This window comes from Capricornis sumatraensis, chromosome 9, assembly GCF_032405125.1.
Source record: "Capricornis sumatraensis isolate serow.1 chromosome 9, serow.2, whole genome shotgun sequence".
Taxonomy (NCBI): domain Eukaryota; kingdom Metazoa; phylum Chordata; class Mammalia; order Artiodactyla; family Bovidae; genus Capricornis; species Capricornis sumatraensis.
The window spans coordinates 25,609,859-25,628,142 of record NC_091077.1 but is presented as its reverse complement, the minus strand read 5'-3'; the positions used below and the strand labels follow the sequence as shown (position 1 = coordinate 25,628,142).

General features: G+C 36.7%; 1 protein-coding gene across 1 annotated transcript in view; it reads right to left on the bottom strand.

Moving 5' to 3' along the window:
• The window catches only part of FBN2 (fibrillin 2), a 224,214-nt gene that overhangs the window by 33,983 nt on the left and 171,947 nt on the right, over positions 1 to 18,284 (bottom strand). Inside the window, exons 33-42 of the mRNA XM_068981357.1 lie at positions 17,624 to 17,746; positions 15,802 to 15,927; positions 10,726 to 10,848; positions 10,045 to 10,167; positions 7,177 to 7,338; positions 6,389 to 6,457; positions 5,842 to 5,967; positions 4,311 to 4,436; positions 3,557 to 3,709; positions 248 to 316 (exon numbers count right to left, since the gene is read on the bottom strand). Of these exons, the coding sequence (XP_068837458.1) occupies positions 248 to 316; positions 3,557 to 3,709; positions 4,311 to 4,436; positions 5,842 to 5,967; positions 6,389 to 6,457; positions 7,177 to 7,338; positions 10,045 to 10,167; positions 10,726 to 10,848; positions 15,802 to 15,927; positions 17,624 to 17,746 (1,200 nt within the window). The remainder of the gene's footprint in view (positions 1 to 247; positions 317 to 3,556; positions 3,710 to 4,310; positions 4,437 to 5,841; positions 5,968 to 6,388; positions 6,458 to 7,176; positions 7,339 to 10,044; positions 10,168 to 10,725; positions 10,849 to 15,801; positions 15,928 to 17,623; positions 17,747 to 18,284) is intronic.

Sequence of the window (18,284 nt, the reverse complement as noted above, 5' to 3'; positions counted from 1 at the left end):
GAGGTAGTCACATAACTACTATATCATAACTCAATCACCAGGCTAGCAACCCACTCCAGGCTGATGGACTAATCCCACTATTAATACTTGGTTATCTGTAAACATGCTACTCTTTCTTATCGAACTATATCAGATCCAAATCCAAAGTATTATCTTTTATGATACTTTAAACTTAAAAAACGCTGAACAAATTTTTACAAAATGCTACATATGTGTATTAAAAGAAACATAATCTAGAAAAACTCACCAACAGCTTTTCCAGTGTGAATGTCAAAGGTGAATCCAGGAATATTTCCACATATGGTTTTAAAGTCAGCTTTAAAATATAAACAAAGCAAATACACTCTTAAAATTCTCATACTCCTTCAAAATAACACTTTTTATAGTATTACTTTAACTGACAAACATATTTTATATTATTCACAACAAGACACTTTAATTCAATTATATTTATTTGACTACAATATCAGTTTTTGCATGGAGTGAATGAATCTAGGCATTCTTTTATCATTATTGCTGTTCTTATCATCATTAAACATTTTACTGCTCGGATACTAGAAAATAAGTAAATCATTATGAGTTCAAAATATCTACTTAAGGCATTTAAGCTCTTTTTATTTTGATACGCAGGGCTTTGAAAATGATCCAACTTATGTAAACTGAAAAACTAGATTAGTGTACAAATTTAACAAAGAATTAGAATTGCACAAAGGCATAGGCATGCAAAGATAATTTTGTAGTGGTGAAACATGTTCACAATGAGTAATGAATGAGCCATGACTTTTTATCTTTTTTAACATAAACGTCTGTTTGTTGGAACGTGAAATTTCAGGCATCAAAAACAATGTCTCATGGAATAAACAGAGACTATGAGAGTCACTCAGAGAAGGCAATGGCACGCCACTCCAGTACTCTTGCCTGGAAAATCCCATTGACGGAGGAGCCTGGTGGGCTGCAGTCCCTGGGGTTGCTAAGAGTCGGACACGACTGAGCGACTTCACTTTCATGCACTGGAGAAGAAAATGGCAACCCACTCCAGTATTCTTGCCTGGAGAATCCCAGGGATGGGGGAGCCTGGTGGGCTGCCGTCTATGGGGTCACACACACAGAGTCGAACACGACTGAAGCGACTTAGCAGCAGCAGCAGCAGCAGCAGCATGAGAGTCACTACTACACGTAATTCACCAAACTAACAGGACGTTTTAGGAATTCGAATTTTTAAGTAGCATAAGTCTTCGAATGCCCACTGCCATACACAGGAATAAAACTCTTGAAAATAGTATCAGGTAACATACAGAAAACTATACTCTAAGTGCCATCTGAGAGCCCAGATTGTTAAATGGGGAAAACACAATCCCTTCAATAAATAGTGCTGGGAAAACTGATAGCCACTTGCCTAAGGCTGCAACTGGCCACTTTCTTACACCATATAAAAAAATAAAACTCTGAACAGACTGGAGACTTAAATGTGAGACTGAAAACCATAAAACTCCTAGTAGAAAACATAAGCAGGATGCTCTCCAACATTGGTCTTTGCAATATTTTTTTGAATCTTTCTCTTCAGGCAAGGGAAAAAAAATAAAAATAAATGAATTGGACTATATCAAACTAAAAAGCTTTTGCACAGTGAAGGAAACCATCTACAGAAGGAAAAGGCAATATACTGAATAGAATGAGATGTCTGCAAATGATATATCCAATAAGGGTTAATGTCAAAATATAAAGAATACTCACAACTCAATATAAAAAATGCAAATAATCCAGTTAAAAATGGGCAGACCACTTGAATAGACATTTTTTTAAGGAAAACACCCAGATGGCCAACGGATACATGAAAAGATGCTCAACATCACCGATTATCAGTGAAATGTAAATGAGGTGTCACCTCATACCTGTCAGAATGGCTGTTCTCAAAAAGATCACAAATAACAAGTGCTGGTGAAGGTGAGAAGAAATGGCAACTCTTGTATACTATTGGCAGGAATGTAAATTGGTACAGTCACTATGGAAAACAGCATGGAGGTTTCTCAAAAATTAAAATAAAACTGCCATAGTTTGGCAATTCCATCTCTGAGCATTTATCTGAAGAAAACAAAACACTAATTCAAAAAGACATATACATTCCTATGTTTTCGGTAGCATTATTTACAAGGGCCAAGATACAGAAGCAACCTAAGTGCCCGCTGATGTGCAAACAGATAAACAAGATGGTATATTGTATGTGTGCGTGTTGTTGTTGAAATCTTGCCGCTTTCAACAACATAGATCAATGTAGAGGGTATTTTGCTAAGTGAGGTAAGTGAGACCAAGAAAGATGAGTAATGTATGATTTCACTTATACATGGAATCTAAAAAGCAAAACGAATAAACAAACAAAACAGAAATAAGAATCTCTGTTATAAAGAAAAGCCTGGTGCCTGCCAGAAGGGAGGGGCGTAGGGGGTAGGGCAAAAATAGATGTGAGGGATTAAGAGGTACATATTTCCAGCTATAATATAAATAAGTCACAGCAAAGTAATGTTCAGCATAAGGAATATAGTCAATAAAATTGCACTAAAATTGTGCGAGGATGTATGGCTATTAGACTTATCGTGGAGATAAATCCATAATGTGTATAAATGTCAAACCACTGTGCTTTAATCCTGAAAGTAATACAATATTATCAATTATACTTCAATACAAAAGAGAAAATCCATTTGCCCACTGAATTTGAGCCACTGAAAAAGGCCCTATATATCACTTTCCCGCGTCTCTCCTTAATTTCATTTCATCATGTTAAATGAAATATTTTAATAACTGTACCCTAAATAATACTGTATTTGGTAACAAATGCATAACCATTGTTTCTTATTTGTCCTGTTGGTTCAACTGTTAGTATCTACAGCTATTAAGAGTGACCACTTTTCAGGTCATAAAAGAACCTGAGTGGGCAACAATTTTAAGATGATTCTGTTGCTCTTGTCTCCATTACCTTTCAGTTTTTCTTTCAAGAGAATCTGTGTCTGGAAAAAAATTTTACTGTGTAAAGACCAGTTCTCTTTACTGTCTAAAAATTTCATGTAAGTTCGAGGGAATGGATATATAAGAAGAACTCTGATACCAAGTTGCTTTTACATAAAGTTTGCTCATCAAATCCATTTTTTTTTTTGCATGTTTTCCAAGACCAAACTTAATGAGCACGTTGGAATTTAAATAATCACAATTTATCAAAATGACACCTTCTAAGTGTAATACAATGACACAAATAGATTCTCAATAAATACTTCTTTTATGAAGAGAAGAGTAATTAAAGCAGCATGTTTAAATGGACTGGTGTTATAAAATTCTAACTCTTCAGCAATGGGGCTTATTTTCAGGATCTAGACTTTACTCAAGGGACATCTCAGAAATCAGTGTCTGGACCTTAAAGAGGACTGCTGCCTGAGAAACCAAGCACGCGAATTCCTGGATCTTTTCAGAACTATGTCTGCGTTTTGCACCCATTTTCACTCTAGTGTTACATGCCTCCCCATGTCACTGACCTGGCTGCCTGCAGAAGCAGGTGCTGTGTGCTTACCTGTTCCTGGCGTTGGGCACGGTTCACAAGGTTTGTTCCAGGCTTTGCCCACATTGTATGTGCAGCAGCACATCCTCTTTGTCACATTAAAAGGCAACTCATTCTCACAAGTGGTTCCATTATAGCTCCGGTAGCAGAAGCTTTTTCTCATGTCTACATAGAGAAAAACAAAAATGCCAACCCATCCTGCCAGCCAGCAGCTAATAATAAACCCCATACACCTGGAGACACTAAAATTCCTCGACTAACTCTGAAAATTTTCATGGTCATGTGGAAGCATCTTAAAATAATTCTTTAAGTTGAACACAAATCATTTTTAGTTAAGCATCTTTCCTGTTTTTAAGTAAGCGATTTTACTTTTAATTCTCTTGGGGGGACAAAGTTAACAGATATTTCTCTATTCAAATGCATTTAATTTAAAAAGCATTACATATTAGATTTTGAATGTTCTCTTATTTGTAAAACAATGTTCAATTTATATGAATGGAAAATAAAAGTATTTAAGAATATATAATTACAATATTTGTTGAAATTTTCTACCTCAAACTCATGCTTTATAACATGTAACTATGTAGCCAAAATATATTAAAAATCTGATACACAGCCATAAGTTTATAAGACTTTGAAATACTTTATTATTCATAGAGACTTAACTTCCAAACTTTCTGAATAATTATGACACGTTTGCCTCCTACATAACTGATGGCCAGGAAGCCAGCAACAGTGACCTCATCAACTTCCGAGCTTTACCTACCCATGCAGTTGTGGCCTCCGTTGACCTGCATGTATTCAGGTGGGCAAATGCAGGTGTAATTGCCCAGGGTGTTGTAGCAGGTCCCAGGCCCACACACACCAGGATGTGCAAAACACTCATCGATATCTACAGGACGCAAGAATATCCATTAATTAGTAAATATTTTCCCCATGAATTTACGTGACTTAAACAATTGAACAAAGCATATGGCTGAGTCTCCCAATTTTAATTTTTATAGAATTCATCTTACTTTTTATAAAATTTAGAATTTAAAGCAATTACATAGGAAACACCCCCAACATGCATTTATGTCACATACAATATGCCCTTCTTCAGAAAAATAAAAATCTAACATTTAAAAATAAAGGTGATCAAAATAAATTATTCCAAAGTGGCAAAAAAATAACTTCAATGGTGCCTATATTTTTAAAGTGAAATTTCATAATCTTCAGATGGAATTGCTTTAAAGCTACTTTCCTCTTACGTCACTGAAATCAAATTTTAGTGCCAGTTTTAAATTGAAGGCACTTAGAAATGCCTTTTTCTTTATAGCTCCTTTCAAATTAACACCCATTCAGAGATTCTTGAAGTAGCACAGTTTCTGGTTATTCTCCTTATTAAAGCATATTTCTTCCAGATGCGCTTATCTAAAATGTTCCAATAGAAAAGTTATAATGGAAATAATTACACTACATGTTTAATGTTTATTTTTAGAAGCATTCATTCATTCATTCCATAAATAAATACTGAGATTCTACTGTAAGCTAGAACTTATAGCTATAAAGATGAATTGGATGTGGCCCTTGCTTCAAGAAGCTCCCAGTCTAGTGGGAAGACCAGGCCCCTCAAGGATGATTACACTGCCACATGAGAGGTGGGGGATGGAACCAAGAAAGGCATCTGCATAACCTCTGAACTGTTTCATATGCTGTTGTTCAACATTAAAAAGTTACTGAAAGTATTAACCTAATGGTCCCACTTCAAACATACATATTTTTCTATATAAAATATAAAGTTAAAATATGAGTTAATAACATATTGAATGCTTTCATACTATTTCAGCTCTCTCCCTCTATCATCAACCCATTTACTCAGAGAACAATAATAGTAAATTGCTGCAAATAATCTGTAAATTAATTTAGCTATCATCATACAGGGCTTCCCTGGTGGCTCAGATGGTAAAGAATCTGCCTGCAAGGCAGGAGACCCAGGTTCAATTCCTGGGTCAATAAGAACCTTTGGAGGAGGGCATGGCAGCCCACTCCAGTATTCTTGTCTGGTGAATCCCTGTGGACAGAGGAGTCTGGTCGGCCACAGTCGATGGGGTCACAAAGAGTCAGACACAGCCGAAGTGACTTGGCATGCATGCATCATTATACAACTTAGAAGCACTGACCGAAAAGAAAAAAAACTATGAACCAGTCTCCTCATATCCCTTGATAAACCTTGAAGATGGACTCTTTTCTCCAGACCTGACCAGTAATTTTGTTTTAAATAGCACTAATAACTTTTAGGTATGAATTCATCTCACCTTCACAGATGCGCGTTTCCTCGCTGAGGTAGTAGCCTTGAGGGCACTCACACTGGAAGCTACCGAAAGTGTTAATACAGTTTCCACCCTGGCAGAGTCCTGGTAACTCCTGGCATTCATCAATATCTGCAAAAAGGGAGACAGCTCAGATACTATCATGAAAGACAAGAGTCACTCTGAGGGCTTTCAAATGTGTGGTACTGTAAGACCTGCAGACGTCCATGCACACTTAAGACAGGAGGTTTATTGTGATCATGAATTCCCCTGGCTTAGTCATGGAACTCTGCTATAATCTGAAAAGAGCAATAACTAAATCTAACAATGGTGAAAGTTGGGGATAATTATAAAAAGAGTTTCCCTGCAGAACAATCACACACTACTGGAATGGATCAAGTCTTTCTGACTTACGGATGATTTTTCAGCAAACTGGCAACTGTCTACCTGTAATTTTGCAAAATTATCTTGTCTAGACTGTTCTAACTTTTCTACCAGCTTTTCTCTAAAGAAAGCTCTTGTTTAAATCTGGTGCCATCAGAGGTATACTCACCTTCTAAGATGATGGTAATGGGGTTAGGTCTGAAGCCTTCACCTCCAGGACACAAAGTGTAATATTCAGCTACAAAATGAGGGAAAGAAAAAGAAATTTGATAATCTGTGTGCAAGAGGCTGAGACAATGAATTAGCACTTAACCACTGCCAAGCTCAAAGCACATATCCTAAGGGGTGTATCCGTGTTTTCCTAGGTGCCTCTTCAAACAGTATCTTTAAAAGTATATTAACATTCTACTTGAAATAAGATCATTACTTCATAAATTACAAAGTAGAATAACAAAACCCATTTGTTTTTACTTAAAGAAAAAACTACTTTCAGAAAATTTATATCAACAACTTTTTTAGGCTAGTAAATGAAAACTCAAAGATTCAACAGTGTTGAGTTTCACCTATGCTCATATCAGGACACACATTTCCACTTAAGATATAACCTGGCTGGACTTGAGGAATACAACGCGTCTATGAACCTCAACTAAAACAACTCTGGAAAAGCAGCAGGAATGGCCTTTATCTGTGATACCAGGGAGAACTGATATTATCATCCTTCATAGTGGATTGTGGTTAAAAATTGTTTTCTCTTTTCATCATATCAAGAAAAACAAGAAGAGAGGAATTCAGATTCCTTTTATATGAAGGCTTCTCGGCTGGTTTTAGCATAATCACTGAAAGTAGTCCCGATTCAAAGTGTGGACTCTCACTTCCTCCCCTGTCCCCAGCACCAGAAGAATTCGGCAGCTAGTCTTCAGCTACCAGAGGGTCCCTCTTCCTGAGCTTCATACTCACTGCTATTGACAGGGGGGCAGGTCTCGCAGGGGTTCCCCCAGGCCTTCCCCAGAGAGCAGCAGCAGGAGGAGCGGCTGACGCCCACCCCAATCTCAGTGTTGCAGGACAGGCTCCCGTCGCCCCGAGGACCGAACTTCAGGTAGCAGTTGCCCACGCGGTTGTCTGCGGAGCAACACGGGAGTTTACAATGCACCTTACAGTAGTAAGAATGTCATTTTGGAGAACGGTCACTCAAACGATGAAATTCAAATTCTGTACATTAACTCCCTGCACGAAATCATCACTTGCTTTACAGTTTTTCCAAGTTGTAGGAATTAAATCAATTACAACAATTTCCCATGTTTAGACATCCATATAGTTCATGGGCTAAAGAGAGTAAGCAATTACTCACCTGGGACATTCTGGACCTTTAATAAAATGAATGCAAAAAAACGTTTCCTAATAATCAATCAGTCTATACCATGAGTTTATCAACAAAGGAAATGAAATCCAGTATCAGTTAAAGCAATGTATCCTATTACAGAAAATGGTGATAATGCAACCTCCTTCCTCTCCTTCCCATAATCTCTATTCTCCTAAAGTTTCGTTTCAATTTGCACATCAAGCTTTGCAAGTTTTGGAAGAGTCAGTCTGTAACAAGTTTAGAAAGGATATTTAAGAGAATAAGTGACTCTCAAACTTCTTCTTGTATCTATGAGTACCATCTAGATCACCTCATTAGTTCCATCACCCTAAACATGATCAAATTTGTGGTTCCATCTTTCACCTCTCCCCTTAACTCCAGATTCTTCTTCCAAGTGCCTAGTATTTTATTTCTCCCCTTAGGTATCTAAGCGGAGAAGGTAATGGCACCCCACTCCAGTACTCTTGCCTGGAAAATCCCACGGTCGGAGGAGCCTGGGTAGGCTGCAGTCCATGGAGTCGCTAAGAGTCGGACACAACTGACCGACTTCACTTTCACGCATTGGAGAAGGAAATAGCAACCCACTCCAGTATTCTTGCTTGGAGAATCCCAGGGACGGGGAAGCCTGATGAGCAGCCGTCTGTGGGGTTGCACAGAGTCGGACACCACTGAAGCGGCTTAGCAGCAGTAGCAGCAGCAAGTATTAAGAACTATTTTAAAGTTACCGTGTCTAAAGTCAAACACTTGATACTCTTGCCTCCACATAAAAAACCTGCTCCAATCCTCTCCCAGGCTTTTTTTGCATTTTCAATAAACAGAAAACTCATTTTTTAAAACTGCTCAGGCTCTAAACTTTGGAGTCAAACTTTGACTCCTTATTCAATCCAGTTAATAGGATCTGTCAACACTACCTTCAAAATATACCTGGAATCTGATGACTTACCACTGCTTACCACTTACAACATCACTGCAACCTGAGTTCAAGCCACCGTCACCCCTCACCTGGACTACTGCAACCATTTCTAACTCATCTCCTGACCCACCTACAGTCTATTTTTCCTACCATAGCTTCCTTCAGAAGCATTACCTGGGGTCAGGCCACTTCCCATGGCGTCCCATCTCAAATCAGAGTACAAGCCAAAGTTCTTTACAGTCTACCAAGGAGTCTTCATCTCCAGCTGCACATTATAACCACTTGGGAAGCTTGTCATTCTTTTACTTTCTTTTCTCAATTAAGTTTTATTTTGTTGCCAAATCTCAGGTGCTGACAGAAGTGTTAACTCAAGGTTCTGCTCTTACTAGGCGTGTATTCATTCATCCTCCCTTCTTTCCTCCCTACCACTCTTTCCCTTTTATCCCTGCTCTCCATCTCCTTCCTCTTCCCCTACTCAAACATTTCAAAGTGCTTAATATTACTTTTTATGGTCTGTGCTGTTGCAAAACTTGTATTTTTGGGTTTTTTTGTGCACAATTTAAATTTCTGTGAATGGTATTTTGTCATTTGCCTCATTCTATCTTTATAACATACTGTCAACTCCACAGTGCCCAACTGCCGTTCTTTTTTAATCAACCCACTCTCCAAAAATGGTTGCTAAATTCTTGCCACCACAAATAACGAGGCACTGAACATGTTTCCTTATGTTTCTAGATGGGCCTGTGATGATATTACTTACTTTGATATAAAAAGCCTCAAGAGGAACTGCTGGTTCTCCTCTTAGGAAAAACAGTCACTGTTATCTGCCATCTGCATCCAACAAACCTTTTTACTTTTCATATTTGTAAGTAATTTTGAAAATAAATTGCAGGAGAAAAAAGCACAAACAACCTTATTAAAATTTTTAATGGGAATTTAATAACTAACAAATTTTATTCCATATTTTCTTGGTTTTGAAGAAATATATACCTATATAAATATAGGTTTTTCTCATACCTACAGAAAGACAGGTTTTTCTTATACCTATAGAAATACAGGTTTTTTTCCCCTTGGTGTTGAAGAATTATATAACTAATGGTATAAATACCATTAATTGCTTGCCTTGTCAACTGTCATGCATGAACCTGAAACATATTCATTTTGTAAAACTGAGTCCACATTCCAAAGGCATCTGTCCTGGTCAATACATTGGACAGGTAGCCAGGCAATTTGGGGACACTGCTTCAGCTCTGCCATTTGCAAGCTCTGCGACCTTAAAACAAGTGACTGCAGCTCTAGGGCCGTGGTCCCCAAGTCTGTGAGAGGAAGTTGTGGGACTAGGTGTCTCAAAAATTCCTGTTTCAAAATATGACCTGGAAGATTAGCAGAATAAAAGTGACCATGTATTTTGGCAATCTAGTTTACTTAAAGTAAAGGAGTATTACTTTAAGTTAACTGTCGCAAATGCCCATATTACAGTTCATTATCAGGAGAGTAGAGGTATGTAACTCTATGTGCTTCTATCTGTTGGTTTTATATTGCTTTTACTTACCAACACACCCCACACCGGTGGGGTTCAGCTGGAAATCGGGTGGACAGTTACACTCATAGCGACCAGGAGTGTTGACACACAAGCCGTTCACACAGTTTATTGGATCTGCACACTCATCAATATCTAGGAAAAACATTTAGAATGCCCACATCAACATCTTTACTTTCCTTGTGCATACTGCTGTTCCGAAGGATTTGGTGGAAATTCTGAACGTCAGTAGACTAAAACTCTTTAGGAGGGACTCAGTACAATGAAATCCTTGTATACACCTAGAGCAGTTTCCATATATCAATCAGACAGTATTCATGATGGTATCATTTAATATCTTTAATAAATAAATAAAGAAATAATATTGAAATGTTGCAATTCTGAAGGAAACCATGCTATCATTTCTTGCTTGAATTAAACTTAAATATATGTATAACTGTACACATATGTGGACATCATAAATATATACAGAGATATTTTACTAATTTCATGTTGAATATTTAAAATTAAGCTGTTTACAATAAATCAATCTCACAGTTAAAAATAAATGTATCAGAATGTAATTTCCTTTTTCAAAAAAATGCATAACCTGAAGCATAGCAGGCTAAGCAGAAATTTGGGGAACTTTTATATCTAGCATAAAGCGTTCTTTTCAATTAATAAGAATACAATTAAGCCCTTAACTGGCCATACCTGTACAGTTCCCTCCTGTTCTGTCCAATTCATAACCATCATCACAGATACAATGAAACATTCCAGGCAAGTTATTACATGTTCCAAAGACACAAATATTTTGGAAGGAGCATTCATCAATATCTGGAGATTAAAAAAAATAGTAATCTCTTGATTATAAAGATTTCAATTTACTGGATGACATTAATAAATTATTCCATCTCCTCAGATGTTTTTATGGAGCAAAAAATTTTCTTTTACTTTGACCAGGGATGTCATGTAAACAGCAACCAACTAACATTCAGATGGAGCAGAGACAAAAGGATATTATTTCATTTTATTGACAGTATTTTAACTGTCTTGGGTTGTAAATTACTTAAGAAAAAATGGGCCTGGGGCTTAAACATTTTTTTTTTAAATTAAGTACAAACATGCAAAGGGAATAAGATTATAAAAAAATGAAAAATAAAAACAAATTCAAAGATTGCAATAATGAAAACTTCAGATGTTTTAAAAATATCTACAACATGTAAAATATATGACATTTTAAATATTAAATGTATCTTTTAAATTATTTAAGTTTAACTTATTTAAACTTTTTTATTCTGTAATCTGACCTGTTTTAATAAGGTCAGTTATAAAGAAGGAAAGAATTTTTTCCCCAGTAGTGTGTAATAAGATCATCATTGCCCCACATTCCTTCAATTTCATTAAAACATCTCTGTTGGCCTGAAGTCATAAATTTAGGTTATAAAAGTCTTCCATGAAGCTTTAACTCAAAATAAATGAGAAGTTATTACTCCTCATTCATATGAAAATGAAGGCATATGTATGCCTGTCCAGCTGTAGAAATAATCTGTATTTTTACTCATAGGAAGAGGATGGACATTTTTGTACACAAATAACCTCATATTCTGAGAATGCAGACCAGGCATGCCATTTCAGGCGAGACTAGACAAGTCATTCTAAAATGCTGTCTCAAGACAGTTGTATCTTAAGTATAAAAGGGTCTTTCATGATAGTTAAAATAAAGCATTTCAATTATCTTATATTTAAAGTATGGTTCAAACTGTGTTTAGAAGTTCAACTGATATGCAAGTTGCCTTTACTTGTGTTGGGTCAATAAAGTTCTTCTTTTTACATAAATGGGTAAAGACTCATTAACTTAGTTTATAACTGAGTTGCATTAAGCTGTAAATGTAAATGTAATTATATTATCAGCCCTATGTGTATGCATTTTACTTTTAAATGAATTTTATTACAAATAACTTCCATTGGAATGATGAAAAAGTGTGAAATAAGGTTTTTTAAAAGAGTATGTCTTCTTTTTATAAAATTGATGCATATTCAGAAATTTGAACAATATAGAAAAGTATTGATAAGAAACAGAAAAGATAGGAAACAACACAGAAAATAAGACAGCAAAAACAAAAATCACTCAAAAATGCTTCTATCCAGACTTATCATAATTGGATGAACAATATTCCCAAAACTGATATTTCTCAATGCATATTCAGAGAGAGTGAACCATTTTCAAGCATCAAATCAATTTTTCATTATGTCAGTAGCTTCTGAAATACTAACATAAAGAATTGATGAAAAATACTAAAACCTTGTCACCTTTTGGCTTTATGTTAAATTCAAATGATTTTAAGACAGCAGATTCTACACAATGATGATTAAAATTAGCATGAATATATATATGCTTCCAACTCATTTTTATTATTCATATTATTTTCACTTTTTAAATGCTCATGCCATTTACCATAATCTCTAAAGAATTTAGTACTAATTCTTTAAAATCAATAATGGTTTTATTGTCACTTCTCCAATTACTGCTTCCCCCCTCCCCATTTATATTTCTTGATTGGTTGTTTCATTGCTGATAAGTTGTGTTGTTTTCTTCCACCAAGACAAGAAAGGAGAGCCCATACGTGCTTGCTTTCTGAATTATTTCACATGTCAGAATATGTCCATTGTCTATATAATTAACTAACTCTGAGGTATAATATTCTTGTCACATGTGTTCTTATAACTGGGAGGGCAGTATTCTAGTGTGTATTTGGTTGTCCTGTTCAAGGCTTGCCTTTTCTATCTGGAGTTTGAAGAATCTCTATGACTTAAGCTGACAAATACAATAAAGCTTACAATCTGTCTTATGATTTACCCCTTCCTGTATATTCAGTTCTTTCTTCTATTTTAGAAAAATGTTTACTTGTTCAATATGTTTTTCTATTCAACTTTTAGGAACTCTTCATTTCAGAAACACCCATTATACTTAACCTTACGGCCTTTGTCTTTTCTTAATTTATTTCCCCCTCTTTTTCCACTGTGATTTATCTCATTGGTCATTACATTTTCATCTCCTCTCTTCTTTGCTGTGTCTATTTAATAGTTCTCTTATTTTCCTCGATTGGCCCGTGTTTTTTTCTTTGTTTCCCATGATTCTGCAATGTCTTTTCTGTTCTTATAATTACTTTGAACTTGTACAATCACGTTTTTATTACGATTACCTATGGTAAAACATACCTACATGGAATCTGCCCTTGTTCCTTGACTAATTTTCTTCTACTCTGAACTGATTATTTACGTTTTTTGTATGTTCTTCTTTTGTTGTTATTTCCATAGAAATAATAGCATAGTAGCTGTTTCAGTTTACTTACACTTTACTTGGTCAGCTCTTTTGAGAGTTTTTATCAACAGTTGGTGCTTGAACAACATAGGTTTGAACTGCATGTGTCTATTTAAACAAGGCTTTTTTTTCACAGTAGTAAATATTGCAGCGTATGTAGTACACTATCTGCGGTTGGTTAAATATGTGGATCCATGAAAACAGAGGAACGGGGAACACCGAGGGCCGACTACAAGCTGTACACGGATTGCCCACCGAGCTGAGGGTAGGCGTCACCAGCCCCCACATTATTCAAAGGTCAACTGTACTCCCATACAGTTTAGATGGAACTTCTTGACATCCTCCCTTCTGTTTTAATCTTGGGATTTCTTTGGAAGATAGCTTGGGGTATGGGTTTCACTAAAGCTTCTACTCTGTGGCCCAGAGTTTCATAAGGTGGGGGAAGATGAGAAACATGGATGGGAAGACCTGTGCTGGGCTCTGCGTGCTCTTTGTTGATGAACCTGACCCCTGATCTCTCTTCAGACATCATAAGAAATGCTCTGTCTTTGGTTCACTCTACCTGATGGGAGTCCTAACCTGTCCCTGAGGAGGTTCCTGCAGGTTTTGTACACTTCCATTTTGGTGAAGAATACTGAGAAACGGCCAACTCTAGCAAACTTTTAAACTATAGAAATTAGAGGTAGATGCTGAGTGGACAATGTTGATCGGAGGATTAATTCAGAGGGGCATTAATTTATAGTAAGATGGAAAAATGTCAAGAAACTAAAGTAGTAACTCAGGATAAACTGTCTAGACGTGCCAGATCTCATAGGAAAAGAAACAACAAAACAAAGGAGAAACAGGCAGAACCACAGAATTATATTTTGGGGATCTCAAAAGCTGACATCTGTCTAACTGGAGCAGAGGGTGAGCTATGTGTGTGCCAGTCTCAGACGCCCTGGCAATTGGGATTTCTCTACATGGAAATGACATATTTTGGGAAAGCCAACACAGGAAGGAAGTACAGTAAATAGAAACTATTTAGTATCACCTTGGGGGCGGTTCTGGGAAAAGTTTTAGAAGGGCCTAGGCCACAGATAATGGAGTAGAACTATGAAGGGCAAATGTTGTCTTAAGTATAAAGGATTAATTTTTAAATTTTATGTTGGCTAAAGTGTCTGGATACGGCTAACTTGTTCCTTTTCCCACCAATTCTTGTCTAGCTGACGTGCATAATAAATCGTGTAATTCCATGACCATATTGACTCACAGTTTCTACTAACTTCAATGCTTAGAAAGAAGCAGGACTAAGAAAAAAAGAAAGTTCATTCTACAGCTGCTCTGTATAAAATGGTTTAGATTCTGCTCAACCTAGCAGGTCAAAGTAGAAACACAAATGCTTTCAGTTTCTAGTATTTTCCTAGAGCCTACTACTCATCCTCTTGTTCTGATTCGATCCAAATTGGTAGATATTTATGGAAAATTCCATGATCTTTTACACACACTTTCTCTCTTCAGCGATACTTCTGATGGTGGGGCAGAGTCAGGCTCTAGTTTAAGCTGCCCCAGATTGTATAATTTTCATTTGGTTGGTGAAGCGTGTGTGTGTGTGTGTGTGTGTGTGTAAGCTGGCATTTACTATTTCTGTTCATTTGACTAGATACTCACGTAGGGAAAGCCTATAATCTGGTTTCATTTAAAAATCTTTGCCTAGCAGCCAGCCTGAGTTATTTTTTTAAGGTTTTTTATGAATCACTAATTTTGTTAAAAACCTTATGGCATATGAATCATTTTCAGTCCTCTCCTTTCTTTATTTACATTTTAATGTACTCTTAAGAACACAATGATGACCCAAACTCAATGCAATGTGAATTGAGTCTCTAATGTAAAAGAAAATTCAACTTCTTTTACTTGGAAAGATATCACACTAGTTATAAAGTCCCATTTCCAGGAAAGGGGGTGATGTCATAACTTATAGGAAGGAGACATGACTATTCAGCAAAAGGTACAGTTCTGGATGAGTCCCTGAAGAGGACCTCCAGTCCCAGACATGCAGATAGCCGACTCAGGTAAGAAGGTATCGCCACAAATGAGCTACCTAGATTTTGACAAACACATTACATAGCAGTGATTGAGGTACATAATGTATCATATTTTAAAAGCTGAACAGTTTATCCACATGTCATTCATTTAGTGATTAAAAACAAAAGAAAAAGTTAAAAAAAAAAAGAAATAGTTAAAAAAATTTTGAATAAGCCAAAGTTCAACTATTGGCTCTTGGCCAGGAAAACTTCATAAGAGATGAAAGCCGCCTTCATCATTATTCATTCGGGAAAATAATCCATGCTTAAACAAATGACTTTTATATGTGGAGCATGTGCTGTGTATTCTGCTTCCAGGTGGAGCCTGTGCCAGCCCTTTTTGTGGTTTCATTTGTTGCAGTTGATCCCACTTGGAAATGAGTTGGAATCCTGGTGACCCACCTTGGCAGGACCTGCTGTCTGAGGCTGGCGTGAAGCCCATCTCACACTCGCAGCGATATGCGCCTGGGACGTTGAGGCACTGTCCGTTCTCACAGAGATTTATGTTTTCTGCACATTCATCAACATCTGTTGAAGGAGCAAATTACATCTCTATTAAGTTCCAAATCTCCTGACACAGTTTTTCTTTTTTCTGTTCCATAACTAAACCAATCTCACTGGCCTGAGTCAGTGTTCATTAACATCAAACAATTATCCATACACACCTAAATAAAGGTATACTGCTGGACAGTAAAGCTGTTTAATCTATAACATGCAATGCCATGAGGATAAACAGGAGGAATGAGGTATGAGATGTCTCTCCCATCTGTCTCCGTTCTCTTTAAGGCTAATGTGATGCATCAGTGTGATAGCAACATCATTTAGAGATAGCCAAGAACATTGGAATTAACCTTAAAATGGCATTAACTCATTTGAAAACACTAGAGTTAAAGTGAACAACTCTTTCTTTCATTAATTCAAGCATTTTTAAGTAAAGCGGGGACACTCTATGGGAATGAGGGAAGTTTCTTGCATTACAATCTCATTAAATTTTAATTACACAAAGAAGAATCTCATTCTTATTTTAATTACACAAATGAGCATTATTCATAGATCTTAAAGATAATTTATTTGACTCTATCACATGGAAAAAGGGGTTAAGGGCAGAAACTAATGTTTATTGAGGGCCTAACACTTGCCAGGGAGTGTGCGAGTTGCCTGACATGCATGTTTTCATTTAGTTCACCAACCCTGGGAGGTTTAGAAGAGGAAGGACCCGAGGCTAAGAGTAGCCGACGGAGCCGCGGGAGTCACAGTGAGCGAACGTGCGGCTGAGCCAGGGTCTGAGTCCAGCTGTGTCTGACTCCAAGGCCAGGCCCTTGCCTTCACACCACAGTGCACAGACATGCTGAGAAAGACGCAGCACCCAAGGTTTAAAAGTAAGAAAGCTTTACAACTGAATACACATGTTTTCTTAAAGAGGCATTAGAGAATTTTAAGTCTGAGTTCTTGACGTAATAATCATAACAAATAATTATCTTTTAATTTGGGGTTAAATTTAAGTACATTAAACTGAGAAACACCTATCTTTCAAGCTGAAAAGTATTGTTCTTTATGTCCAGCAAGATGATTCTAGCCTTTTACATGAATCTAATGAGTGGATGTTTTATCTGCAAAGAGTATAGTATGAATTTAGTCACATTTCCTGAGCTCTTATGATGCATGTTTCTGAGCTCTTTACTGATATCATTCCATTTAATCCTTTCAAAACCATATGATAAACTGAGATTTTTATAAACACAATAAATAACTGTGATTGGGTAGGTCACAGATTTTAAGAAGCTGAATAGTTTTCCCATATGTCACTCATTCGGTGATATAAAAAAAAAGGGGGAAATAGTATTATTATCATGACTGTCACCATGTCCATTCCAAAATGGGGAAACTAAGGACACACAGGCTAAGTAACTTGCTTAAGGCTACACAGCCAGTAAGCAGCATAGGCAAGGTCTGAATCCAGGTGGTCTGAATCAGAACCTGCCTTTGGCCATCGTGTTACTTAATGAATAAAAGGAAATGACAATCATTAAGCCCACATAATAGTAATAAAAGCTATTAATTGTAAAAATTTCCCAGTTTTTGTGTTTAATGCAAGCAAAAATACACATTCACCTACAAGTCAAGTGTAAAAACATAGGTAGTAATTTCAACCTCCTTTAACCACAGTTTTCTTCCAATGACAAAAACATATACAGTGCTCTGTGAAAATCAGGACCTCACCCACCTGAGCAGGTAAATCCATCTCCAGTGAACCCTTCGGAGCAGGCACATCGGTAGGAGCCTGGGGTATTAACACACTGAGCATTTATGCTGCACTGGTGAGTTCCATTAGAACATTCGTCCAGATCTGCATGTCAAGAGAACACAGCAGTAAAGTTCAGATATGAAGATGGAATATTTAAACAGCCAGAAAGATTTTCATTTGTCTTAATTTAAATGTAAAGTGGCCGAATGGAATATGTTTTAGTTCACTGGCAAAGTCAAAGTTCTAATTTTCTAAGATCTCCGATCTATGATCCAAAATGTTCATGCTACAAACATGGGCCAAAATAATTAGTTCAAGTGTTTTTTGAGCTATCTAATCAACTAGGATTATGTTTAAAAGAAAACCAGGGCTAGATTTCCTTCTGATTTCTACTTAGGGTGAATTTTATCATTGGATACTTTATCACTAAAAATGTGGGTAATTTTCAAGATAATATTGAACTTCAGAGCAGGACAATTACCACAGAGTTTTCAAGTTCATTTTATAGATGAGGAAACCAAGATATGATTCTTGACCTCACAGAGCCCCTGGTTTAGTCACGAAGTTGTGTCCGACTTCTTTGTGACCCCATGGACTGTAGCCTGCCAGGCTCCTCTCTCCATGGAATTTTCCTGGCAAG